Raw genomic sequence first — 27,513 nt, 5'->3', positions numbered from 1 at the left:
AACTTCGTATCTACAGTAAAGAAAAAAAGAAAACGGAACAGAACAAGATACAGTGACAGAAAAGCAGGACATAACAAGAGGATAAACGGAACAGTAAAAAGGATAAAAGTAATAAAGGAATTAACAGGACAGAAAAAAAGAGATGAGAAAAGACGAAAAATAGAACAGAAAAGAAACACCGAAAAAAACAAGAGGACTGAAAAGGGCAAAGAACGGATAACATGGGGATACAGTAGCAGAAAGAAGGCAAATTAGACACATTGACGGGACGAGACGGGACAGAAAACAGAAAAATATTGAACAAAAAAGGTGGTAAATCGGGGAAGAAAACCTGGGAAACGAGACGTGAAAAGGTAAAAGACACAGAACTAAAAAGGATAGGAAAACTATCGACCGAAAATAAAAAAACGAAAGAGCAAACGCTAACAATGGGAAAAAGTGGTTGAACGGGATATAGAAGGAGCAAGACGGGAATGGAAAATTAGAATGAGATGGGAACAGGAACAGGAACAGGTAAAATGTACTAAAGATGAAGGTAAAACGGGAGAAAAAGACGAAAAACGAGAGAGTAAAAGGAAAATCGAGAACAGATTCGAACAGATGAACGACATAGAAAGGAGATAAAAAGAGTTAGAAAACAAAAACACAAAATAAAAAAAAATGCAAAAACTAAGACAGCAGTACAAAAAAGAAAAAAATGGAACAAAAAGTGGGAAAACGGGATTGGAAAAAAATAATCAGAAAATTATGTGCAATCCAGAGAAAATGCCAATTTTAATTTCGAGTCATGTTTAAAGAAAAGAAAAGGAGAAAATACAGGAAGGAAAAAGAGAAAAACCACAGAAGCAGGAAAATAGAGGCATGAGAATAAAAAAAAAGGAAAATCAAAGAACGGAAGACAAACATGAAAAGACAAAAACACCATCATGACAGAAAAGGAAGGAAAGTATGACATAATACGAGGGAAACAGAACAGAGAAAAAGACAAAAATAGAAATACACAGAAAATGCAAAAGCGAGACAGAAAAATGGAAAAAGGACAAAAAACGGAGAGGAAAAGGAGTAAAAGTAAGCAGTAAGCAGAAAGTAGGATAAAGCGACAAATTGACGGAAGACAGGACAGAAGAAAAAATGGTTACAAAACAGGTGGAAAAATGGGGAAAAAGAGGGAAACGAGGCAAGAAAAGTAAAACGGAATAGAAAACAAGTGATAGTAATAGAGAAAGGGAGAAAAAATATAACGAGTCTTCCTTTACTCGTTATATTTTTTCTTCCTCGAGGAGAATGGAAAAAAGAGGTAAAATGGGCCAAAAAGAGTAAACAAGAGGTTAAACGAGATATAAAAGGAGCAAAATGGGACAAAATGGGAATGAGATGGGAAAATGGAACAGAAAAAATAAACACGAAAAGATTGGTAAAACGCGAGAGAAAAAGACGACAAAATGTGCGAGCAAAGGGAGAAAGGGAACCAAAAGCCAAATAAAATTTACGGAAAAGAATAAAACGAAGTCGAAAAACGAGAAAGAAATAAAAACAGTTAGAAAACGACGAAAACTGGAAACGAAAACAGGAAAAAGGGAAGGGAACAGACGGACAACGGGAATAAAAACCACAAAAAATGAGTGGAAAATAAGAAAAAAATGAGTGTAAAAACCAAGCAAACAGTACAGAAGAGAAAAGCGGAACAAAAAGTGCGAAATCGGATTGAAAAAGAGACAGAATAAACAGAAAAGAGGTAAAATGTTTGAAATCCAGAGACAAAATTTGTCAAACCTAATTTCAAGTGAAACTTCGAGTTTAATTTCGTGTTCATGTCCAAATTCAAGTCTAATTCAATTCCAATTTTAAATCCAATTTAAACTCTAATTTCAAGTCCCGTTTCTAGTAAAGTTTGAGTTCCTATTTTAAATGTTATTTCAATTCTAATCGCAAGTCCAATTTAAATTCAATTTACGTCCAATTTCAGCTCCAATTATTAGTACAATTTCGAGTATAATTGCAAATCCAATTTCAGTCTAATTCCAAACTTTAATGATTTGATTGTCAATTGTCAATTGCAATTTCAAGTCCTGCTGCAAATATCAACTTCAAACTCCGATTTCAAATTTAATTTTAATTCCAAATGCACCGAAAAGCCTGGAGTTTTCGACCTAATTAGCCGGTATTTTTGTGATAAGTGACTATTCTACGATTACTCTAGAGAGGTCGAGTGACCCACCTTTTGCTGAAGTCTAGGCACGCTAGTGATCATACTAATATGTAAAAACGCAATCCAACCTACCTCTCGATCCTTTTTCAGCTGTGCGTGAAAGTGCTTCACCTCTTCGATAATCGAGGAAAAATATTTGTAGCTTTCTTCCAGCTGAACCTTTCGCAGTTTGTTCGCTACTATTTCCTGCACCTGCTTCCGTTCCGCTTCCTCCTTCTCGCGAACCTTGCGCATCTTTTCCTCTTCGATCTTCCGCTGGCGTTCCCGCTCGAGTTCCATCCGCTGGTGCTCGGCCTGCTCGGCCTCCAGGCGGGCACGCTCCTTTTTGGACATCTTCTTTTTGGGGCTCTAAGCAAATACAATTACACACAGAGCAAAATGGCAAAAGTGGGTAAACACATTGTATACTGCCGGTCGACCTTTATTTAATTAAACTCTCTAGCCCTGGGCCGCCGCAGTGGACACCATCAGAGAACCAGAGCAGATACTATACCGACGGCCAGCCGGCCGTCGTCGTCGGTTGGTTTTTGCCACACGGCCACAAACTCTAAAGGAAAAATCAATAACCAGCAAACTTCCACTGCTGTCGACTGAAGCTAACTCCGAACTAAACTGCGATTTCCAACATTTTTCCAGCTCTAACCCGAGTTTACACAACGATAGCCAATTATGAAAACTATGTATATGTATAACGACGGTATGAGACACTAATTTTCCTGTATCCTAATGGAAAAACAAAACGAAAAAAAGGACAATCAAATAGCTTACCATTGCCACGCATTAACTTGTTACTGAACGACGCGATTGCAAGGGGTAAACGGCTATTATTATCCGAGCGCTTTCGGCTTTTGCAACGAGCGTTGTTATAACAAGAGAACCATAACAACCGGGAATTGGGACACCCGGACCGCCCGTCCGCTCCGTTCCGTTCCGTGTCTACCGGCAAAGCGGATCCATCCGACAACATGTTACAACAGTGCCACTTCCTTGTTAAGTTTTGTGCATCTATTTTGTTTCTTTCCCCCCGTTCCTTCCTGCCGCAGAGCAGCAGCGCAAAAACTCCACTTCTCTTCTTAATGGCTTACGGAACAGATGGTGCGACGCTGCTGGCTGGATTTAGCAATTTGTTGTCTTGTAGGTCATTCACCAAACAATGTCGAAAGTTGGAAAGTTTACGTTGCTCACCGGTGGCGAACGGAATACGGCACGGCAGCGCGGTAGCAACGAGGCAGGAAGGACCAGTGGCGCTCCGGATTGTGTACTTTGGTACAGACAGAAGTTTGCCAGTAGCGGCGGAAGGTGGCACAAATATAATATTAGACATAATGTTGCTCATACAAAGTATGACATGTACAGGAGCAATTCAATCTCACGTCGAACATTATTGTCTGCCCGCAGCCAACCAACCAACGAGACGAGGCGGGCCAGGCAGGTTTGCGCCATTGTAGGTTCATACAGCAACGGCAGCAGCGGCGGGACAATATCGAGGCAGTTACAAGCGAAAACATGCTGGGAATTCGATCAATACGCCACTTAACAAGACGCTCGCGGAGGCTCGGATTTAACAGCAGGAATGTACGTACAACACTGACTGGCGTACTGCTTGATGAAGCTACTCGGGAACATTCTTCTGCAGAGTTTTTTTTTCGCAGTTTGTACTTTCCTCCGAATTACGCTTTATTAAGGATGCTGTATTTTGCTGGAATGAATGGAAGGAACATTCTAGTGAAGAACAGACTAAGGAGATTTTAATTAATGTGAAGCAGTTTCCTTGAAAGTGCCCAGTAGATATAAACATAAGAATGGTTTTCTAATTTTGTTTTGTTGCTTTAGTTGAGTGCAATAAATGGTGGACCCACCACTGTCACAAGATAGAATGAAAGAAGACGACAGTAGTTGAAAAATCACTGTTTTGTTATATACTGAATCGTACATTGGAAGAGAAATATGGAAGTATTTTTTTGTACTAAATGAATCGTAATCAGACTTTTTGTAATCTACAAGTAACGTGATTTAAACGCAGACTAAGTTATATAACAGCCAATATCCTAGTCTACCAGTACCACTTTCTTCTAGCCCTCAAACTTTCGCTGTCAATCTTTCTTTCGGTCCGATCCGTGACGAACCGTGAAACTTGGAATCTACAAGTAATACAACCAGGTGGAAACAGTGAACGGAAGGCATTTGAAGCCTACGTATATGTGTTACTACTACTATACTATACATTCAATTCAATTAATTCATGAAGGCTTTACATTCCACCTGAGAAAGTTCAGGACTGTGCCGTATTAAATGAGCACATAATGATTAATCTGATTTGCTGCTCGTATGTGGAGGCCTCATATTACGTGTATCAATGATATTCGCTTCATGAAACGTCTGTTTTACCGATGGTTGTCTGTGTTTTAATGGGTGGTAAGGACTTAGTCAACTTAAAACAGGTGTGCACCGCTCGTAACCATCTTGGTCGAATTTTAGACGGCTATCTGGATGGAAGTTGCTCTTATACTGGAGGCATATGCACCAGCTTTCGTAAATTTACCTTCATGCCTCCTAGGGCCAATGCCACTGAACTATTCAAGATTGATTTTCTGTGTAAATTAATATGCCTAAACCTAGGCACTGATGATATGACTAGATCGCTGCGACCCTATTGTGTCGATAGAATATGGCACAATTGCACGATTAGATTCACGCACGCCATTCGTTTATACATCCGTTGTACCACAGGGTAGTAACTTGAGCCTATTATTACTAATTCTCTATTAGTTGACCGGACAAACTTGACAAACTAATGTTTTATGGAAGAGTCTCAAATTTCTCGATTTCGATTAGTTCTAGGGTTTTGCAGAAATTTCTGTTTTATTTGGACGGTAGCCCCTCTTTTTAGAAGAGGGAGGGGTATCAAACCATCATAAGAACCTTTCCCGGTCCCAGAAACCCCTGCACACAAATTTTCACGCCGATCGGTTCAGTAGTTTCCGAGTCTATAAGGCACATACAAACAGATAGAAAGTCATTTTTATTCAAACTTTTAGACATAAAAATATAATCCATTAGTAAGCTTTTGCCACATTCATTTCATTTAACTTCAATACCATAACTTTTCGCTTAACTCCACTCGTAAGATTCTGATCAACAGCTGGCGGAAGCTTCTTCTATACGGAAACCCACTTTTTCTTCATGTTTTCCTCGGATTTGACCTCCTTGGGATGCTTCCGTAGCGTCTGTTTCATGTTGCCCTCGTGTTGCTTCAACAAAGGAAGCAGGCGCCCTCAGGTAGATCTGCCCGTTTACAGTCCCGGTAGTTACGAACGGCGTACTCTGTTTGCCACATGAGCAGATCGCTTGCCAAATCTTGTATTTCTTGGCAAACTTAGAGTGTTTCTGGTTCCTTACTTCCTCCGGAACATCAAACCTGTGCTGGGCGGTGAAGAACAGTAGCCCCGGAAGCTGCCGGAAGTCCGCCTTCATGTGGGTCTCATCATCCATGATGAGACAATGAGGCTTCGTCAGAATCTGGGTGTACGGAAAGACTTGGACAAATTTAACTTTTCGGCCACATCCATGACCGAAGCGTTGGAATTCCGCATAAACGCTTAAACGCTTTTATGACACGCTTGTGATCCTGATCACTAATGGAGCAACCATTCTGACCGCATTTCTCCTTCCGTACGATGCTCAGAGTTTCGTAGTAACGTTTAATCACCCGACTCAACGTTAAATGCGTAATACCGAGTTGTTTTCCGATGTTCCGATGAGAGAGTTAAGGATTTTCCAGGTGCTTGCGCAAAATCAATTCGCGACGTTGCTTTTCGGGTGACGCCATTTTTTCCAATTTTTGAAAAACTAACAGCGATAAAAATATAGTAAAAACAATTCTTATTCTTATTTTTATTAATACATACTATCACAGCCACAATAAATGATTTCTGGAAATGATTTAAATTATTTCTTATCATAGAAATATTTCAAACTATTTTCTTGCCAGTATCGAGCTTTCCACGAGCGTTAATGGCGGCTATTGAGCACAAGTGGGCACAATCTTTTGACATTCATTGCAGGAGCGTCGAGTTCACCCTGACGGAGTTACTATGGAAACGTCCATGATTGTTTGTTGTTGTTGTTCGAGTGTAAAAATGTAAACATTGTTTCATTTTACAGCTCAGCTGAAGAGGAACTGTCGGATGCGCAAAAGCGTCAATGAGTAGAATACAAAAGAGGAAAGAAGAGGGTTGACGAATTTTCTGTCGCGGATTGCGGAAGATGCGTGTGAAGCTGATGTGTGGAAAATCTGCGTTTCCAAGGGCAGCAACTAACCGGTGTGTCCGAATTGATGGTGATTAACCTTATCTCACAGGCATTGGATAAGGATACAAGAAAGTACTGGGAGAGAACTAGAGGAAACCAGTCAGGATCCAATTCTCTTCAGATTGCTGCAGCTTTACCGAAACGGCTGGCCTAGTGATCGGTCAAAACTTCCGGAAGATCTTCGGTACTACTGGCAGTTCAAGGACAAGTTATATGACGACAATGGATTGCTGTTCATGGAAGATAGAATATTCGTTCCCAGTAGTATGAGACGTCAAATGCTGAATTGCTTCACGAGACGCATGGAGGTATATCAAAAACGAAAAAACGAGCTGCTACAATCTTCTCCTGGCCAAGAATGAACCGTGATATAGAGGATATAATCTCAAAGTGCACTGTTTGTGAAAAATTCCATAAATCAAATGCTAAGGAGCCGCTAATTCCACACCCGGTTCCTGAGCGATGTTTTGAGCAGCTAGGAAGTGATTTTCTTGATTTTGGAGGAAAAACATTTTTAGTGATGGCCGATTATTTTTCCAAGTGGATTCATGTTGTGGAAACCAAGAGTAAATCAGCAAAAGAAGTTTGTGAAGTGTTCAAACATGCATTTTGCATCTACGGCGTACCTACGAGAATTATATGCGACAACAACCCATTTAATGCTGGAGCAGTTACGAATTTTTGTTCGGAATGGGGATGCCAGATAGTGACTAGCAGCCCGAATTACCCGCAATCCAACGGATTCAGTGAACGGTGTGTACAAACTGTAAAACGGATGATGCGGAAATGTAGGGGAATGTCGTCGTGGTTGGGCCGCCTTTTTGACATTCGCCCATAACTTCCGTTTCAAAACGAATTTTTCAAATCTAAATATGTCGTTGGAAAGGTCAAAGAATAGGCTGTATTTCTTGAAAATCTTGAACTGATTGCTTAAAAAATAATAAACTTATAGACAACTACGTGAAGACAAAAAATGTTGTCATACTCGGGCCACGTTGTACAGGTTGGGCCACTGCTCTTAATCTAAGAAATACGTATTGAAATTCTATGTAGAGACATCAAAAGAATGAATTTCGTGAGCAATGGCCCTTATAAGTATAAATATCCTATTTTTAATAACATCTTTGCGAAATTTTTGGTGATCTTGTAAATCAATATTACTACAATCGCGCTTCCCGAAGTGTACTACTGCAATGAAAAATCAACAACAATCTAGGATTTTATTATACTAATTTTCCCTTATTTCATCACATTTCCCGCGACTGACGTTCTCTAGCGAAAATTGCGCTTTTGTGCTTAAAATTATGGTGGCCCAAGCATGACTACACAAGTGGCCGGACCTTTACAATAAGCGCTTTTGTGTCATTTACCCCCTTACCCCCTTACGTCCTAACTGGACGGGATTTTTCAATATCCTTCGAATAGAGCACAACACACTTAATAAATTTTCAATATTTATCCCGATAATTGCATTTCATAAATCATTTCTTGAAAAAAAGTTAACTGCACCTGCAAAACTTTTTTGTATTGATTCAATCAGTGAATTCAGTACGCGTGTTTTGAATACACGATTGAAACTTACAATATTGTGAAAAGTTAGCTGTCACAGTAAGAAGTTTTACATTGCTTGTATATCCGTATCACGAGTTACTAAAACTGAAAAAATCGTGTTGGCCCTCCCATAACAGTGGCCCGACGATAACGGCATTACCCTACTTCAGATGATGTGGATTTTTATTACGCGTTATTGGAATAAAACAATACTCCAGCAGCGGGCCTGAGTTTATCACCTGCAGAGATTCTGCTGGGTAGAAGTTTAAGGTTAAAGCTGCCTGTTACGGTAAAACGACTGAAAGGTGCTAAGGATGACATCGTCAAAGTGCAGCTGCAAAATAATCAGCATAATTACAAGCAAAACTACGATAGGACAGCATATCCAAGAGCAGATTTTAAGGAAGGGGATTTGGTGCTAGCGCAGGATCAAACGACAAAAAGATGGATGAGAGTAGAAATATTAAGGAAATTGACTGAACCTAGATCGTATGTTGTGAGAACTAATTCGGCAGATTACAAGCGAAACTCTAGACTCATAGAGCTGAGATATTTACTAAAGGCTGGTGGATTTCCCATTCATAAGTGGTGTTCGAATAATAGGAAGGTCCTCGAGCTGGTTCCAGAATCCGAATGGGAAAAACAAATGGAAATCAAACATTCTAGTATCAATAAAGCTATCAAAACGCTTGGTTTGCTATGGGATTCAAAAGGGGATCAATTTCTCTTCTGTACTCCATCTTCAGAGGCATTGAGAGTATCTACTCCAGCAACAAAGCGATTAATTTTATCTGAATCTGCCAAAATTTTTGACCCTTTGCGATTAATTTCGCCAGTAGTTGTAATAGCAAAACTTCTCACACAAACTTTGCGGAAGAATAAACAGGATTGGGATGTCCCTTTAGAAGGAGAAGTTCTGCAACATTGGGTGAAGTTTAGAGAATCTTTATTACAACCTTCAGAGATAACTATACCGAGATATGTCATCATGCCTGATACCATTGAAATTGAGTTACACGGTTTTGCTGATTCCTCACATCGTGCCTATGGTGCTTGCTTATATGTTCGAAGTATCAATTCAAATGGCTTCGAAAGAAAGCTTCCTAATCAATTGGATGTATTCGTTAGAAACCGCGTTGCAGAGATAGTGGCGAATACCAGTGAATATACATGGAAATACATACGTTCACAGGACAATCCGGCAGATATTGTTTCCAGAGGCATGTTAGCTGAAGAACTAAAATTTAACAATTTATAGTGGCATGGTCCTGAGTTTTTACGCTTTCAGCCATATCCGGAAGAAAACCTACCAGAACTCCCAGACGATGAAATCCCTGAACTCAAGGTGACTGTAGTCAGCACGATGTTCAAAATACCGTTATTAAAAAATAAAATAGGCCATTTAAACGAAAAATGTCAGCTGGTTTGTATTGCCATCCTACAACTCTGAGCCAAATTTAAAAAAAAATCGATCGTCGAATTTTTGAGTTACACCCTTTTGAAGTTTTAAAGGGCAGATTGCTCATATAAAGTAAATAAAAATCTTCAACGACACTTCCAAAACGAACGTTAATCACAGCCGGTATTAATTTTTTATGCAACATATGTCCATTACCGACCATTTTAGGAGTTTTACGCTGTATTGGGACTAACCGGAAATTTTCCGGATAAAGTTATCGCTGTGGAAAATAGCCAAATACTTATCATGCGACACCTCAAATTACGACAGAGTTTAAAAACTAGATCACTGACAGTCAAATAAACTACCTAGTGCCATGTTGGTTATATATGAACAAGTTCCGGGGACTTCCGGGAACACCCAAACCAGTGGCCAGTTTTGACCATAAACAAAAACTTATCGTGCGGTACCTTAAATCACACTAGAATTCAACAACTAGATCAATAAAAACCAAATTTGCTATCTAGGCTCAGGTTTGGTCATATCTGGACATGTTTGAGGGACTCCGGAAAACCCTAGGAAATGACCAATTTCGAACTTGAACAAAAACTCATCATACGACACCTCAAAACACACTAAAACTTTTAAAATAGATCCAAGTAAGCCCAATTGAGTACTAAGAACCATGATGGCCAAATCTTACCATGTATTTATTATCAAAAATGTACCACATTGTATTATTGACTTCCCAGGGGTTCTCGGGCTCCCCCAAATATGTTCAGATATGACCAAATCTAACCCTAGATAGCAGATTTGGCTTTCATTGATCTAGTTATTGAATTTTAGCGTCGTTTAAGGTATCGCACGATAGATTTTTGTTCATGGACGAAATTGGCCACTGGTCTGGGTGTTCCCGGAAGTTCCCGGAACTTGTCCAGATATAACCAACGTGGTGCTAGGTAGTTTATCTGACTATCAATGATCCAGTTTTTAAATTCTGGCGTAATTTGAGGTTTCGCATGATAAGTATTTGTTCATGTTCGATACTGGCTATTTTCCACAGCAATAGCTTAATCCGGAACATTTCTGGTTAGTCCCAATACAGCGTAAAACTCCTAAAATGGTCGGCAGTGGGCATATCTTGCATAAAGAATCAATATCGGCTGTGATTTACTTTCATTTTGGAAGTGTCATTGAAGATTTTTATTTACTTTATATGAGCAATCGGCCCTGTAAAACTTCAAAAGGGCGTAACTCAAAAATTCGTCGATCAATTTTTTTGCAAAATTTGTTCAGGGGTGTAGGATTACAATACAAACCAACTGGCATTTTCCGTTTAAATGGCCTATTTTATTTTTTAATAACGGTATTTTGAACACCGTGGTCAGTATACCAGCATTACAGCGCGCATTTTTTCGGTTCTTACAAAATATAGTTGTTTTCGAAGGTTGCAAAGAGTCATGGCTTATGTTTTACGATTCCTTGGAAATGTTAGTCATTCAAATTTAAATCGTAATTTATCCAAACGGCTGAGCATTACAGAGCTGCGTCGTTCTACGGAAGCAATAGTAGGATTTGAATGTGAACGAATTTCTATGGACAAGCCCTGCAAATACACACAATTTTGTAAGCCAATATGTAACAATGCACTATGGTCCAGAAAGCGATTTTAGACAGACAAAAATGATTGCGCCTTAACGGGATATTCTAGCTCAATGAAGTCTTCGGCAAATTTTTGAATGAAAACATGACGCATCTTTTGAAAGGGTCGTCCAATATTCATATGATACCGTAACAACAATTCAAGTAATAATTTTTAAAATAAGTTTGTTTTCCATTTTTTAGTTTCAAAACATTAAAGATAGATTAATTTCACGTAACTTTTCTAAACATTTCAAATTTCTAACTCTTACGTATTGTCAGCAGTGGACCTTTGTTTATGGACGACCCGTAAAATCATATTTCCTCTTATAACTCATTTATCTCAACAGAGAGCTCAATATGATGTTCTACAAAAATTTATATACGTAAGAGAAGAATATTTTTGCAGAAGACTATTTTGCTTTATTTTTATGAGTTAATAAGTTATAGCCGAGTTCAGGTTAAAAACAGACCAATTTTACTAAAGCATAACTCAAAAAGCGGCAAACGGATCTTGATGAAACTTTGGCGATTTAATATACACATATGCATAAAGTTTTTAGCAAAAAATGGTGAAGGTGTTATTTTTTTAAAAAAAGATAAAATTCTTTGAACTTTATGATTTACTGTAGCTAAAGTTCTCGTTTTATCCATCCCTAACTGCCCAGGCACAGTTTCTTGCTCAGTTTCAAAGCGTTAAAACACAATTTTGTGTAACTACTTTTTTAGAAAATATCATAGCTTATTGCTTTACTATTTATTTTTTATCGAGACAAATACAAACGCTTATCTTACGACAATCGCGGTCTTTTCAATCTGTTAGTGAAAAACATTCATGAAGTTTATTTGATACGTTTAGTATCAATGCCTACATTGAGAGAAAAACTATGATATATACGCTGATCAATTACATAATTAAGAAATCTAAATACTATTTGCACTGTCGGAGGCAAAGGAGCTATACATATAGATTGTTCTGTGTATTCCCGAAACTGTACATATTTAACCTTCTAAAGAGGCAACGATAGATAATGACTGTTTTTCAAGAAAGTACACTCAAAAGAAAGTCAAGATTTGATATGCATGCAAAAGTAATAATCTGGACTAGCAACAGTTAAGGCATATTATAAAATCTTTATTTTGAGTTTCATATCCAATCCTTGTTTTTTCCAAATATTACAAAACTCAGTGCGTAGTTCATCACTGAATATTTTTGAGGTCGAACATTTTGTTCTAGATGTCCTATGCTTTCAAAAGTAAAAATTGACAAAATTCGTGCAATTATTTTCGTCACAATTTTCCTGAATTTTAGATTTTAAAACATAAGAACTCTTAAACGCATAGTCAGAATGTTGTAATGCTGATGCCAAAATGTCAATCTATCCAGCTTTTTACGCGCTATAAATTGTGTTCGTATTATGCGAACAATCTTTTTGACAACTCTGCATACAAAAGCTGGATTCTCAGCACAGATATTATGTTATCCAATTAGAATAAATTTCATATATGGCTCTGAGACTCTCAAAGCAAAAACTATCTACAGAAGTCTACCCATTAAAGGGTTGGTTATATGTTTGCTAATAATTATTAGCATCACGTGCATTCGCTCAAATAAATCAACGTGGTGTCTAGTAATGTTTGATAAACTAGGATGACCCGACGTGGCTAGCCACGATACTTTAGTATTCTTGAAAGTTGTATTATGATTTCCAATTCAATAGCGCGTATTAAAATTGATTAGTGAAAAATTGGCAATCTTCTATTAATTAAAACACGTGTAAACTACAAACGAAGCAAACGGGGCTTAGATAAAAGGGCAACAATCTACAAATTGTAAAGAACGTGCTGCTCGAAGGAGAACATTTTGAAAAAGTACTCAATTCTAGAACCGATGCAAAACTTAGAACCAGTCCCGCCTGAACTATGATTGCAGAAAATATTGATTGCATTATATCGGGCAGACGCTTGCTATCTAATTCGCTACCCCTCGTTGGACCACAACTATAAAAACATTCTTCGTTTTAGTAAACCGGACAAACTTTTGGATTAGTTAATTGCCTGAAATCGCACCAATACAATACAAAATCCTTGGATATTTCGGATCTCAACGGCTTTTTTGCGGCCCAGTCTCATAAAAAATTAGAATACTTTTGAAACACTTAAAGAAAATATGAAAATATCTATTGCTACTTCCACTAAATTCTTAAAGTTAGAACCTAAATATTTATGTTACTTTATATTGAGATATTTCAGGTCGCGTTCGTAAATCAACTTAACAACAAAATCAGGGAACAATACGTTCCACATAAATTACATTTGGACAATTCTGACTTTTTTATCAGCAAAGTTTCAACGTGGTCGGTGTCAAATCAGACCGGATCAAGTCGTAAAATTAAAAAAAAAATGTTAATGATAGCAAACACTCAAGAATTTTCTAAGCTCTATTTTACTCTAACCAGACCACCTAAACAGCTAAAGTTATAAGATGATTTCGAACAATTGATAGTTATAAACCATACAGAACAGCAACGTTTGAACACGTTTTTCTCGAAATCATGGTTTTGTCATTTGGTTCAATCTGACTTAATACCAACCATGTATCCTTGATAAAACACCAGACTATGTAAGAAAACACGCTACATCACCTCTGTGTGATTCACCTAAATCAGGAAGGGTTTTAGCTACCATTCTTGTAAGGAACTCCGGAAGAAGTAAATGTAGATATAAAAATACTCAACGGGATATGCGTTTTCGCGCTTTATATTGATTATGCGCTATCTTGGCAGCTTGATTAAATCGTTGGCTATCCTTATTACCACGTGCCAAATCCATTGTTTAGATTGCTCCATCAATCTCAAACGGTTGACGTTTGCTTTAAAAATTTGTTTTAAAATCAAATGTTTTTATTCAAGCGCAGGACTTGCTGAAATCGCATTATGTGGCAGCTTATTAAATTGCCTATTTCACCCACCCACCCACTGACAGAAATCATTGTTACCTTCACAACGCGTGTTGGAGTCTAGAAATTTTTTATTCAACTGCTTGCTTGGATCTAGCGTTACAGTCAGACACAAGGAAACTATATATAGTAATGTTGAAATTGACTGAAGTTTTTTGAGCGTTTCAGTGGAATACGAAAATTGAAAATAAAGAAAAAAAAATCCCGATTTATTTCCATTGTTAATTTTATAGTTTTATATGGATTTAAAAATCATAATAGAATTTTTCTTGAATTTCAATGGTAAATATAACAATTAGTGGAATTTTCTTCGTAAGTAGTTCGATTACGCGCAAATCATAAGTTTTCCGCAGCCCTGCTTCATCTTCGTCGTTTTTCACATCGCAGTTATTTTTAGTCTATAAAATATTTTCAAAAACATCTTCATATTGCGAATATACGCGTATAACAGTAAAAGTCCGTGTTAGTATCTAAAGGGATCGTAAAAATCGTTTAATTCAAGGTTATTATTAAACATTCTTTTAGCTTTTTCGCTTAAAAAACAAGATTGCGAATGTAACTCTTTGAATGTATTCACTATTTTAGTATCAACCATGGTCATTGCCAGTATATTTGTTGCGTATAGTATTGCATGGTCGCATACTTGATTACTTGAATGTGAATCTATGAAGAAAACGACAATTTAGCTATAGTAAATCATAAAATTCAAAGAATTTTATCTTTTTTTAAAAAAATAACACCTTTACCATTTTTTGCTAAAAACTTTATGCATATGTGTATATTAAATCGCCAAAGTTTCATCAAGATCCGTTTGCCGCTTTTTGAGTTATGCTTTAGTAAAATTGGTCTGTTTTTAACCTGAATTCGGCTATAACTTATTAACTCATAAAGATAAAGCAAAATAGTCTTCTGCAAAAATATTTTTCTCTTACGTATACAAATTTTTGTAGAACATCATAATGAGCTATCTGTTGAGATAAATGAGTTATAAGAGGAAATATGATTTTACGGGTCGTCCATAAACAAAGGTCCACTGCTGACCATACGTAAGAGTTAGAAATTTGAAATGTTTAGAAAAGTTACGTGAAATTAATCTATCTTTAATGTTTTGAAACTAAAAAATGGAAAACAAACTTATTTTAAAAACTATTACTTGAATTGTTGTTACGGTATCATCTGAACATTGGACGACCCTTTCAAAAGATGCGTCATGTTTTCATTCAAAAAGTTGCCGAAGATTTCATTGAGCTAGAATATCCCGTCTAAAATCGCTTTCTGGACCATAGTGCAATGGTATTCTACAAGTTAGTGGTCGGCTTCAAAAATCCAAGCTTCCTTTCGAAATGAAACATCAAATGATTCTACCCAACAGCCATCCTACTGTGGATATTCTTAGGCCATTGCAAATCATATCTAAAGTTTTTGTCACCCCGCCCTTGGAAATTGGTTTAACAAATCGGGGGGCAAAAAAATAATTTGTAGGATATGAGTCAAATTTCTTTTTATAAAATCAATTGTCTGTGGGATTTACAGTCTGAAAAACTCGAAAAATGAGTCTCCGAGTTGAATTAACGCTTCTAACACGAAACAGAAATGGAAATTCGAACAATGGAATTTCCGAAAATCGTCCAAAAAAATTTTCCTTCGTTTTTGTCTTTTTTCGTATATTTTTGCATAGAAAATAATAACGTATATATTATAAGCAAGAATAGATTCGGTTTTCACGTTTAAACCCTAAATAAAAATTCTTAAAATCCATGTTTTTTTTGCTCGATTAAAAAATTCACTTTGTTTTTTTTCGCCCCCCCCCTTCAGTGACCGAACACCGGAAGGACAAAAACTTTATAAAATATTTGTAATGGCCTTATTTAAACACTACATGAAGAACATCTTCAGCTCTATTAACCATCACCCAACCAAAATTTTGGATATTAAAAGGAAAATCGTCGGTCCTAGCAGTGACCCAACCGAGTCTTCTGTCCTTACGCCTGCTAATTTTTAAGGCAAAGAATTGGTGGCATTGCCTGAGCCTGTATGTAATGACAATCATAATTTAACGTCTCGTTGGAAGCATCTTCAGTTCCTTAGGCAACATTTTTGGAAAAAGTGGTCAACAGAGTATCTTACACAACTTCAAGCTCGCGGAAAATGGATTAACCGCTCGCCCAATGTAACTGAAGGAAGGCTTGTACTATTGAAAGAAGAAAATATGGCTCCAGCATGCTGGAAATTAGCTCGGATCACCAAGACATTTCCTGGACCCGATGTTGCCGTACGAGTTGTTGAATAAAAAACAGCAGAAGGATTATTTCGTCGCCCAATCGTTAAAATTGCTCCTCTCCCCATTGAATAATAAGCATCGCTCCATCGCCGGTCGGAGTATGTTCGATTTGTTATCGAATACTCGTGTTCGAACAAGAGTTTTGCTTGCCCGACACGCACTGCACGCAGCTATATCACACTCGTCTCTGATTGGCGGACCAACCACCGGACTGCGGAAATTTCCCTCCAAGCAGACGTGAAACGTGTATAAATACGCGCTCGTTGCGGGCATCTAGTAAAAACTTTTTCAACCTTTAAGCGGGGTACGCTGCTGAAAAGTAATGGGTAAAAAGATAGGACAAGAAATGCTCAAGAAATCGATTTCGTTTACGATTTCTTAAGCAGTACGCACTTCATAAGAAATATTATTTCACGTTCAGATGGCGCAGTTTTACATGTAGGTGAATTAAAACGTCACTTTTCCGTACGGAATAATATCCGGCGCAATTATTGCGCTCTTCACACTCAATTGGACTGCACACTTATAAAGTGCAACCTTCAAAACTGTGATGAAAAGTGTGCTACTGATAATATCGCTAGTAATCTTATATCGATAATACCATCAAACTTTATCGTCACGGAAGAGTATCGAAAATTGGAGGGTTTAAAGTAAAATCTTCTTCTTGGCTTGTTATTATTTTAACATTTTTGTTCTATTTCTTACGTATTTTTGCTTATACTTTCATATTATCGTTATTAATTATTAACGATAAGAAAATTTTATCAATAATCGTTATAGATTTTGATCGACATTTCCCATCATTACAACTCTCCCATCTGAGCTGACATTTGATTTAGCAGTGGCGCCAGTACCAGTTGTAGGAAAAGCAAATAGTATTTAATTTTTCATTTATTTCATATATGCTGCATATTTGTTCAAATTATGAATTATGAGCGGAATTATGTATTTAGAAACTATTTTTATATTATTCGTAGCGTCGATAACAACTCTACGCGAGCATTAGAATTGAAATAGGAATCAACCAAGATTGTTGGGTTTTTACCACGAAATTTTGGCAACTTTTCTCACCTACAAAATGTGTGACTGAACAAGTGTGCTCAAAATCCAACTTTCAATGCAAAGGGCAATATTACCACAAGAAAAAATGACAGGTGGTTGCTTGCATTGGAGTTGTCAAAATTTCTTCGGTAAATAGCAAGATTTTTTCTTGAGCTGTTTTCTTTTCAGCAGCGTACCCCGCTTTATACTGAACACAGCAAGAAGAATAAAGTGGAAGTAAAATCGAAGATTTTCTGTTTTCCTGCTGAAGCTGAAATAAATAGTCCTTTTGAGGGCTTGAAGAGTAAAAATCCTTTCGGCGTGTAAAAGCAAACATTGTTGGTGGATTCCGCCGTGGGCGCGTGGCGTTGCTATTTGGTCCCACTGAGCTATCGTCATCCTAGTTGCCACATCCTTTGGTTTGGTATTTGGTTATCGCATTTGGAGGCAACACTATGTTTTACCAGAATTCTCGCTTCGTGATTGGTTGTTGGCAATGACGTCATCAAAGTGGAAATGCGTTTTCGCCCTTCGGCTTATAATTCAGTCAATTTTTTATAGATTTCAGAGATATCTACACCAATTGATCGAAAAATCGATATGGAAAATATTGAATATATAGAAAACTATTGATTCTCAATGCGCGTCATTGAAAATTTGAAAATAACTCGAACTCGGTCGTACTAGAAATTGATTTTGTGATTGGTTGGAATAATTTCCAGTTATTATCGAACAAGTTTTAGTACAATTCAGGATGTACCGAGAAAGTTGATGGAAAGTTCAATGTAATTCTACTATAACAAAGTCACGAAAGAATTAAATGGAATCCTACCCTCTCTCGTTGATTACTAATTGGCTTGAAAATTCCTTATTGTGATGTACCACCAACGACAACACGAGCTGTGCCGCAGTCGTGCACGTCTGCAGTTCTCGGTCGTTCGTATTTATCGGCTGCTGCGGAAAGGAAAGTATGCTGAGCGTGTGTTGGAGCTGAAGCACTCGTTTCGCTGCCGTGATGGAATATCTGGCTGCTGAAGTTCTGGAATTGACAGGAAATATGCTGTCCGGTGTCACCACTGCTCAGAGAATTGTCTTTCCGAACATCCGAGCTGTTTTGTTGCTGCCCAAGAGGACGGAAAACAAGGCTTAAATTTCCAACACATCACATCGTAAAACGTTCTTTTAAGGACGAAATATAAATTCATGAAGATTTGAGGAATTTTCGCTCACTGATTTTAATTCTATGTAATTCGATTGATTCTAAATGTTCGCTTCTTATCAAGTAATTTTAACAGATCGCCTCTCGCGCTTCTTTTCGCTTATTGCGCTGGTTAAGTTGGCCATCTCGGAAAGTACCAAAGCAGCCAACAAATATACCAGCTCCAAGTAAATGTGTTCGGTCGAACGTCAAAATGCATTGAAAACTATGGATTGAAATTATTTTAGTGACATCTTTTGCATTTTCATATAAGAATTTGTTCATTCTTAAAAGAATAGTTTTCGGTAATTGGTAAAACTTAGGAAACTTGAAACTTAGGACTTTCCTCCTGGTTTTCTTTAGCAACACAAATCTATCCATCGCCAATGCTACAGTAATACACAGCGTAATTTTTGTTTGACAGCAAAAGGTGAACGGCTCACTGGTAACTTTGCTCTTTTGCTCAGACTGAAATTGAAATGCTCCATTTTATTCAACGTAGATGATAGAATGAAGGACCACGAAAAATAGGCGGAACCGATTCTTGTCGCTTGCTCTGGTACATAACTCGAGGTAAGCCGACGAACAGCATTATTCAAACGCTAGTGAGCTACTGCCAACATCTTACTGGCATGTCTGAACGCGACAAAGTAGAAAGCATTAAGGGCAAACGAAAGTCGTGCACGTCTGCAGCTTCCGGTCGGTCGTATTCATCGGCTGCTGTGGAAAGGAAACAATTGAAGCTGGAGCTGGCTGCCGTGATGGAATAATTAACTGCGGAAGTGCTGATCACGACAACAAATAGATCAGAACTATCCCACGTCGCAGTTGGCCACCTGGACTGGTATTTCATCGTGACTCATGACTATACACGAACGGCTTCGTCTATCGCATAGCTGCTGTGGTTTTCCGGTTGATTCGTTGCAACAAGCCGTGCCTGGTTTGCGGTTATCGGTACTCCAATTTACCGAAAAGAAAATTACGTTAAATGCGTTAGTGCAAGTTCATTGCAAGCTGGAGTTATGATAATTAAACCATCGGTTCTTTTAAGGACCACGCAACAATTGAAGAGTTTATTATCTTTTCTTGTCCAGTTAATACGATAATAACACAGGCAACGAGGGAAAAGTTGAATTTTTCGCCGTTGCGGACGACCAACAAATGGCGGGAATAAGTTTTCTGATCACGGATGACATTTTCTACAACTTCCAAAATTCAGTAAATCAGTGTTCTTCTTTTGTAAGCCGCAGAAAAGCTTTGTGTAAAATTTTCAGCTTTTTGAAAACTAGCGCGTTCCGTGTACCGATTGCCAGAGGAAAAGCACTATTCAACGTAGAAACAGATCAATTTTCATGATTAACTGTTTGGTTTAGTGTGACTGATTCGTTTTAATAAAATAGATTCAATCAATTCATAGAAATAACTCCGAAATCTGTTGAAGATTGAACGTATACAATGTTCCTACTTTGATAAACGTTACGTACAAGGCATGTAGCATATATACATGAAGAATCGTATTATTACATACATGGATACATCCTACTATCGCTACAAAGAGACTTACGTAGTCCTACGTCACCTATGCCGTCGTGTCTTGTGCACAACCCCTCTGATTTTTAATTATATTCTGTTTTATCGCTTGAATGATAATTATTCAAAAAGGACGATAACTTTTACTGTAAATGAAACAAGTATGCACCCGGCTTCAGGTAGTGCGGCTATGTCGTTGAAGAATAGGATGAAGAGCAAAGGTCCCATATTACTTCCTTAAGGAACACCAGATTTTTTTGTAAACACAGATGAAACGATATATTCCAGCTTAACTTGCAAGATACGATCAAATAAATATGAGCTAAGCCAACACAACATTCGCTGCTCCTAATCCTAAACGCTGGAGCTTTCGTAAAAGGATGCGGTGGTCAATCCTGTCGAATGCAGCTTTCAAATCATTGTATACGGCGTCTACCTGTGCTTTTTCCTCGAGCTGCGCGCTGTAAGAGGAAGTAATTTCGTTGTGACCGATGGGCCAGGCATGAAGGCAAGCTAATTACGGGAGGCGCATGGTTCTCCATATAGTCGTTAAAAGCAGGTAACGAAATCAAGAGCAGGGGTGATGAGTGTCAACGGACACCGCGTGCTCAGCGGAATGAAATACCAAATGAAGCACTCTACCAAACTGATAACGCTCCAAACTGACTTGTTAAAGGTCGAGATAATCCATTCCATCTACTTAAGTTGCACTCGCCGCATCAAGTTGCAATGTGTTCGTGTGGCGGATCATGTTGTGGTTGATTATAGTCGCAGCAAGTCAAAATACTGTCAATTGAATAGGTTTTTTCGCACAGCTCGCGAATAGCGGAAACGTGCAGTTCAATCACAACGCGATCTTGGCTTTTGTCAGGAGGGATGTACACCGGGTGCCTAGTAAAATTAGTAATAAGTTGAACATTTCGCCAAACAGCTGCACTAAATTTATAGTATCCTTGAGTCCAGTTCCCGGTAGAATGATAGAATAACATCTAGACTGCAATCATGAGACGCCAAATAAATTTTATCCTCTTTTGTCCTCAATCGCCTGGCATTTTGGTAGTAGAGGCATTTTGTATCCTGCTGTTACAATAATTTGAATTTTTGTATTCTAGTTATTTTTTCCGGATTCCGTGCATACGTACTGGTCTATCTTTTCAAGCTAAGCGTGTGGGATGCTTTATCTATACATATTTGCGTTGATAGTAGAAAATACTTATTAGATATAATAAACCAAACTACTGAGTTTGAAAATTCTGCAACTTCATTGTAGTTATAAAGTTGCTCTCTTTTATTTTCTAGATTTAGATTTTCTAGATTTTAAATGGATTCTGCTACGCACAAACGGGTGATGACCAAGTTTTAAAAACTGTTTATCATGGGATTTTCAGTAGAATGGATTTTGTCCAAAGTATTTTTTTGTGCTTTGAATGCAAGAAAATTAGCCAAATTTAAAATTAGATTGGTTGTTTTATTAAAACTTCAATGAACATAAGATAGTCGCACGGTTGTAAATATGGTTATATGTCAGCGGCTTCTAATCATTATCATTTTGGTCAATTAGGATTGAACGACTGTGATCGATTGCCTAGAGAGAGACTAATATAGATAGCTCGATAGCTTCTTACCGATTGTTAAACGAAGCCTTCCATTTTTGGAGTACCTAACGTCGGATGTGAATCATTTTGTCTTTTTGCTGGATTGTCGTCGTCGACAGCACTATGCTGTTTCGATCATTCGTCTCCATTGAACTCGATCTTGGGCCACTCGTCGCCAATTTCCCAGTCGTCACAGAAGTCACAAATCAGTTTCGACCTGGTCGAGCCATCTTACACGTTGAGCCCCTCTGTTCCAGGTGTCCGTTGAGTTGTTGAAGAGAACGCCAGATGTAGGATGAGAATCTCTCCAAGCAGTGCCTGTAGCAAGTGATTTATACGTCTCTGCCACTCTCCGCTTTCAGTTTGTGCTCCACTAAGTATCATCCGCAGCACCTTCCGCTCGAACACGGCACGGGCGCGTGCTCCGTGAGCAGCGTCGCAACTGCAAGAGCATAAAGAACTATCGGTCTAATAAAAATTATGTACATTAGCAGCTTCACACGGTGGCGTATGCTTCTTGATCGTAGCGTGTTGCAATAGGTAAAGCAAGTCTGATTTCACTCTTGAGTGCACTGCTGGAACTCTTTAGTAATCCATCCGTGGAAGACACGCGTTTGTTGACTTTGAGCCTCGTTCTTTCATGTATTTGGTCTTCGACGCATTTATTTTAAGTTCAATTTCCCTAGACTCCGCTTTCAGTCTGCCTCCGCCATCGCAAAGAACTTTTTAGAATACAGTCTTTAGTTGCTGATAAAAGAGCGATTCCCATTGATTGTTTGAGTACCTTTGATGTACTTTTCCGTTAAAGAAAGCAGAGACGAGACTTTTTCGGTTCTAATGCTATTATTTATTTTATTTTAGTGTTCTAAAACAGATGCAAGTCGTAGGCAAAACGCGTATCTTTCTTCATATTACGTATTCTACTAAGCCCAGCAACAAAGAAATTTTAAGCACACTTTCGTTATATTTTAGGAAAAATGGTAATATATTATTTCCCGTTTCCCAGTTATCAACTATGCTTTGTTATGCAAAGCAGTGTTTTCCTATGCAAATTGATTCAACATTTTATTTCTTTTAAAACCGGATTCAGAAGCCCACGGGGGTGCGAGCCAGTGCACTAAAACGAGTCTAGACGGATAGGAATCTTAACATGGGTAAAAATGAAATTTTTGACAACTTATTAAGACCCAGTACCTTGATAAAATACTAAACCAAATGAAATTTTAAATATTGGATTGCAAATAACTACTCCGCATTTCAGTAAATAATTTATCGAATTCATTATAAAATTTCCTAACAGTCCGGATGTTTGGAATGCAGTTGTTATTTCCCCCGGGTCCGGTTTCTTTCTTCTCTCCGGGATTCATTATAGGTACATACATAGTTTGACGTCCCGCCCCACCCTCCACTACTAGCTCGGCCAGTGATTATAGCAGTGGTGATCTACATTTTACTTTACCGAATGGAAAACGGATGCTGAGCTCAGAAAACAGCATGTCCACTTGTCCGGATGGAAACTTTCCCTTGCAGCGGGCTGGCTGGCTGGTACAAGCATGGAAACACAATTGCGCGATGAACATTGTGTCGGCCACAATCTCATTTGTTTCGATTTTTATCGCCTTAATCGGACAAAACCACACTTCAACTGTTCAGCCGTACAGCACATAGTATGTAGCATGTCGGGCAGAGGTACGCCCGGAATGGGATTGCTTTTTAATGCATTGAATCATCCATTTATCCTATCGTCGAGTTTGTTACCCTTGCGCTGCACGGAACACGGAAACCGCCTGTCGAGCTGCCACCGACCACTCCGACTGCTGCTGCTCTCTGTCTCTCTCTGGTGGGTGATAAAATCCAGAAGCAGAGAAAACAGGAAGTGCGTACGTTTGCATGAAAAAATGACTTTCTATCTACTTTGTAGTTAGATAAGCTTATTCTCAGTCGATCCTACGATTGGACTTTTTCGTATTCGAAAGTTGAGAATAGTTATCGTAACTTTCCTACGAGTGATCTACTTTTCAGCTCATTATTAATGAAATCTACGAGTGTAAACTATCTTGAATTCACGTAAACTTATTACGTGAAAAAATGATTAAAACTGCCTCCTCAGTGAAATTCGCCGTGTAGAAATTAATTTTAAATGACGAGTTTATTCACTTTATTAACACTGGCGAAGTGCTGCTGTTAAGGAATTCAACCCCAACGATTGTTTGCGGAATGGTACGTTTATGGCTGTGGATTTCTCCCAAACACGTTTCATTACCAGTGCGGTTGTTCCATCAGCAGAAGTGTAGCTGTACCTGGCAGGTAGGTATATATTTCAGGTGTCATTTCGGTCCCGAGCCATTTATCCTTTCGTGCAGAATGGACGATTATTTCCGGTCAATTAAATTCAAGGACAGTATGAGCGAGCATTCTAGTTTTCGGTAATTGTTTTTCAACTCTCAAGAGCACGATTGTATTTTATTAGTCCAGGGCGGAAAAGAAGGTCTTTACTAATTATAGTGTTATAATTGTAACGTGTTGTAAATTTAATGTGACCTAACAGAGAATAGAGTGGGTTACTTCATGTAAATCAACCAAGCTCTGCTTGACTGATTTATTTTATTCTAGGGTCTATTCTGAATTACAAATTAATTATATTAGCGGGGTAGTGTGTGCGTGGTTTTTTGCGGTAAGAAGCAAAAAACATTCAAAAGGCTAGCCTGTAAGGTGATGGCACTGTGTGGAATTCACAATCTGGTACTTTGTGCCTGATCACTAGAAAAAACTCCTTACGTTTTCCGTCCATTTCCCACTCTCCCGGAACTACCGTCTAAAGGGTGTCCCACATAAAATTGCATCACGAAAGAAACTCTGTAGAAAATTGCCTAATTGACCGATCTAATCTAATCTAATCTAATCTAATCTCACACTAACGCAGCCAGTTCTTGAAGGCATCCTGGAAAATGACGATTACTTGAATCAATCATTTTTCTTGTCAACGGCCAGGCCAACTGCGCAGCATGTACCGCAGAGAGAATTCCAAGGAATCAAGTGGAACCAGAAAAAATATCTAATTCCATTAAACTCCTTGAAATCAAGGGGAAGGAAGAAAGCGTGGACCTCCCGTACCAAACGCTTCCCGTATACATAGATAATGATTTATTTACAATCGTTGGGAGTATCTTTGCTAATAAAGGTTAAGTGATACTCCGGACCCTCAGGGATGAACTAATGGTATTTAGACCAGAAGCCAGGCTGCAATTGGCCAAGGATATAGCGCCTTATTTCGCTCTCTGAAAATAAGCTTGGCTACTCAATTATACAAATTGAAGTATTTCCAGGTATGGCCACGTGGAGGCGCTAGGTAGGGGCTTGGGATGGCTAGAGCTATGTTGGGCGCTTCTTCCTAGTTGCCTTCCCCATTTCATACCCTAAAGAATCCATTCAAAAGCTATGACCAAAAAACAAAACCTGTTTCATAACCGGGGACATTCCCCTACAAATTTTGGAAGAAATTTTCTAACGCACGTTGTAACTATATTAGACAGAGACTTAAAGGTACAGTTTGTATGAAAATTGCGATCAATACAGTTATATTTGAGTAGGTATTGGGTTTTAAACCTTAAGGTGTCCGTGTTTCCGCCCTTCCACAGTGGTTTAAAATGCAAAAACGCGAACCTCAGCATTTTCAAAGGGAAAACGTGAAAAAAAAGCTACACTATTATTGACAAAGTTGCTGTATATCATTAAAGCCAACTTTCGACAGGAATAAATTTTTGATTAACGGGAAACTAGCAGTCATTAACTTTTCGTCGTAGAGCCTAATTGCGGAAGCAGTTTTTGGGCCCAAAAGCGTGGTTCTGTTTATAGAAATCTATTCACTGGGTTCTTCTTGCCAATCCGAACACAGCGAATATATTTTCATAATCAAAATTTTAGTTTCAAACAAAAAAAATTGCTTTTGACATTTGCAGAATCGACGACAACTAATTTCACCTTAATCCACCCTAAGATAAAAGAGATAAAAATGACAGTGACAATGTTGAAAATGACAATTTTCAAGAGACGATTTTGCCTCGAAGAAACTAAGGGAAACTAATGAATTTACCAGGATGTGGAAGGCAAAATATTACCCTTTCATATGTTTATCATCTTTTCTACAACTATTGCCCACTTACCGAGACATTGTGGTATGAAAAGGCACTATTTTTCATCAAAAAAGTCATAAAACCAGCATAAAACTTCAAGATATTATTATGACACATTCGGCCAAATGGTATGTTTTTATAATAATATAATAACTTATAATAACTTATAACTTATAATATAAGCAACTTTCTAGAACATAGTGGGCCTTCAAAATATCACTAAAAAGAGTAAAGTGTATTTTTTTAGTTTTTAGGTGTTGTTCATACAAAACATACTGTAGGTCGTTTATTTGAAGAGATAGGGCGAATGTATGTTCGACAAAATGTCTCTAAATTTTATTTTCTATAAGTTTGCCGAAGAACATATTTTGTTTTTTCGAATAATTAAAAAAATAATTTTTTTATCTCCCTTTAGGGTGGTTTAATCAAAAATTTATTCTTGTCGAAAGTTGGCTTTAATGATATACGGCAACTTTGCCAATAATAGTGTAGCTTTTTTTCACGTTTTACCTTTGAAAATGCTGAGGTTCGCGTTTTACGCATTTTAAACCACTGTGCGGTGGGCTGACTGTGTCACTAGAATGCCGGATACCTGTTAGTGAAATCCATTCTCTTCCGGAACCCCACCGGCACCAAGAATAGAGGGTCCCACCGTGCTAGATATATTGCTCCAATTTTGCGCACACGCATAGAGCTGCATATAGAGTTTACTGAAACTTATCTTACGCACATTTTGACAATTTACGTCAACCCTTTTGCATGGATTAAGCGACCTAATGAAAACTCAAGCCAGAGTTTTACGAAATCATACGAGAAACTATCGAAAATTGCGTTTCTCTTAAATATATAAAGATAACACAATTTTCCTTGTCAATATTACTGACGTTGCCTGAGAAAAACTAACGCATTTGCCTTCACGAAAATATTGCATAGCTTTTTGTTTTGCAACATAGCTTTTTGCTCAAAGTATTTTTTATTGATTAATTTTTATAAATCCCTTTTTATATAAAGCATTTTCAAATCCCAGCTTGCGTTAAACAGTATCGATAAATCTAATATCAATACTTCTAAATCTAATATCAATACTTGTTATATCGCTATCGAGGATATCGATTAAGGGGCGGATTGAGTATCGACATTCAATTGTCGTTACTTTCGGAATTTTGCCCAATGATAATTGCCACAAACTGGCAAACTGGTTGACGGAAAAGGACTAAGTACCAAGGAGTAATGGTACCATAAAACGGGGTAACGTTGATCAATTAGACCCTTCTCATAAAAATGTGAAATAAACAACTTCTGCCAATTTTCCTGAACGTTACCCCGATGATCAATGTTACCCTATTTTGTATATGTCTACGTGATAAAGGAAGAGTAAGTGTCTGATAAAATGCACTTTATAATTAGAGCGTGAGATTATGTACTATTATGCTGAACGTTGGGGTGATTTGGATTGGAAATTAAAGTTGAAATTAGACATAAAATTGGATTTGACATAATATTCGAAATTGATCTCAAAATTTGAATTGAAATTGGATTTAAATTGGTCTGGAGATTTTATGTGGAATTACATTTGAAACTAGACCTAAAATTGAAATTCAAAGTAGAAATTGGACTTGAAAAAAAGCCTAAATTTCACCTATAATTGGACTTAAGTTAAACTTG

General features: G+C 37.8%; 1 protein-coding gene across 1 annotated transcript in view; it reads right to left on the bottom strand.

The window, feature by feature from the left end:
- Window positions 1-25,886, bottom strand: part of LOC128744030 (dynein axonemal intermediate chain 7) — a 100,295-nt gene extending 74,409 nt beyond the window's left edge. The window contains exons 1-2 of the mRNA XM_053840771.1: window positions 25,879-25,886; window positions 2,282-2,555 (exon numbers count right to left, since the gene is read on the bottom strand). Of these exons, the coding sequence (XP_053696746.1) occupies window positions 2,282-2,555; window positions 25,879-25,886 (282 nt within the window). The remainder of the gene's footprint in view (window positions 1-2,281; window positions 2,556-25,878) is intronic.
- Between the last annotated feature and the right edge of the window lie 1,627 nt (window positions 25,887-27,513).

This window comes from Sabethes cyaneus, chromosome 3, assembly GCF_943734655.1.
Source record: "Sabethes cyaneus chromosome 3, idSabCyanKW18_F2, whole genome shotgun sequence".
NCBI lineage: Eukaryota > Metazoa > Arthropoda > Insecta > Diptera > Culicidae > Sabethes > Sabethes cyaneus.
This window is presented reverse-complemented; position numbering and strand designations above follow the sequence as displayed.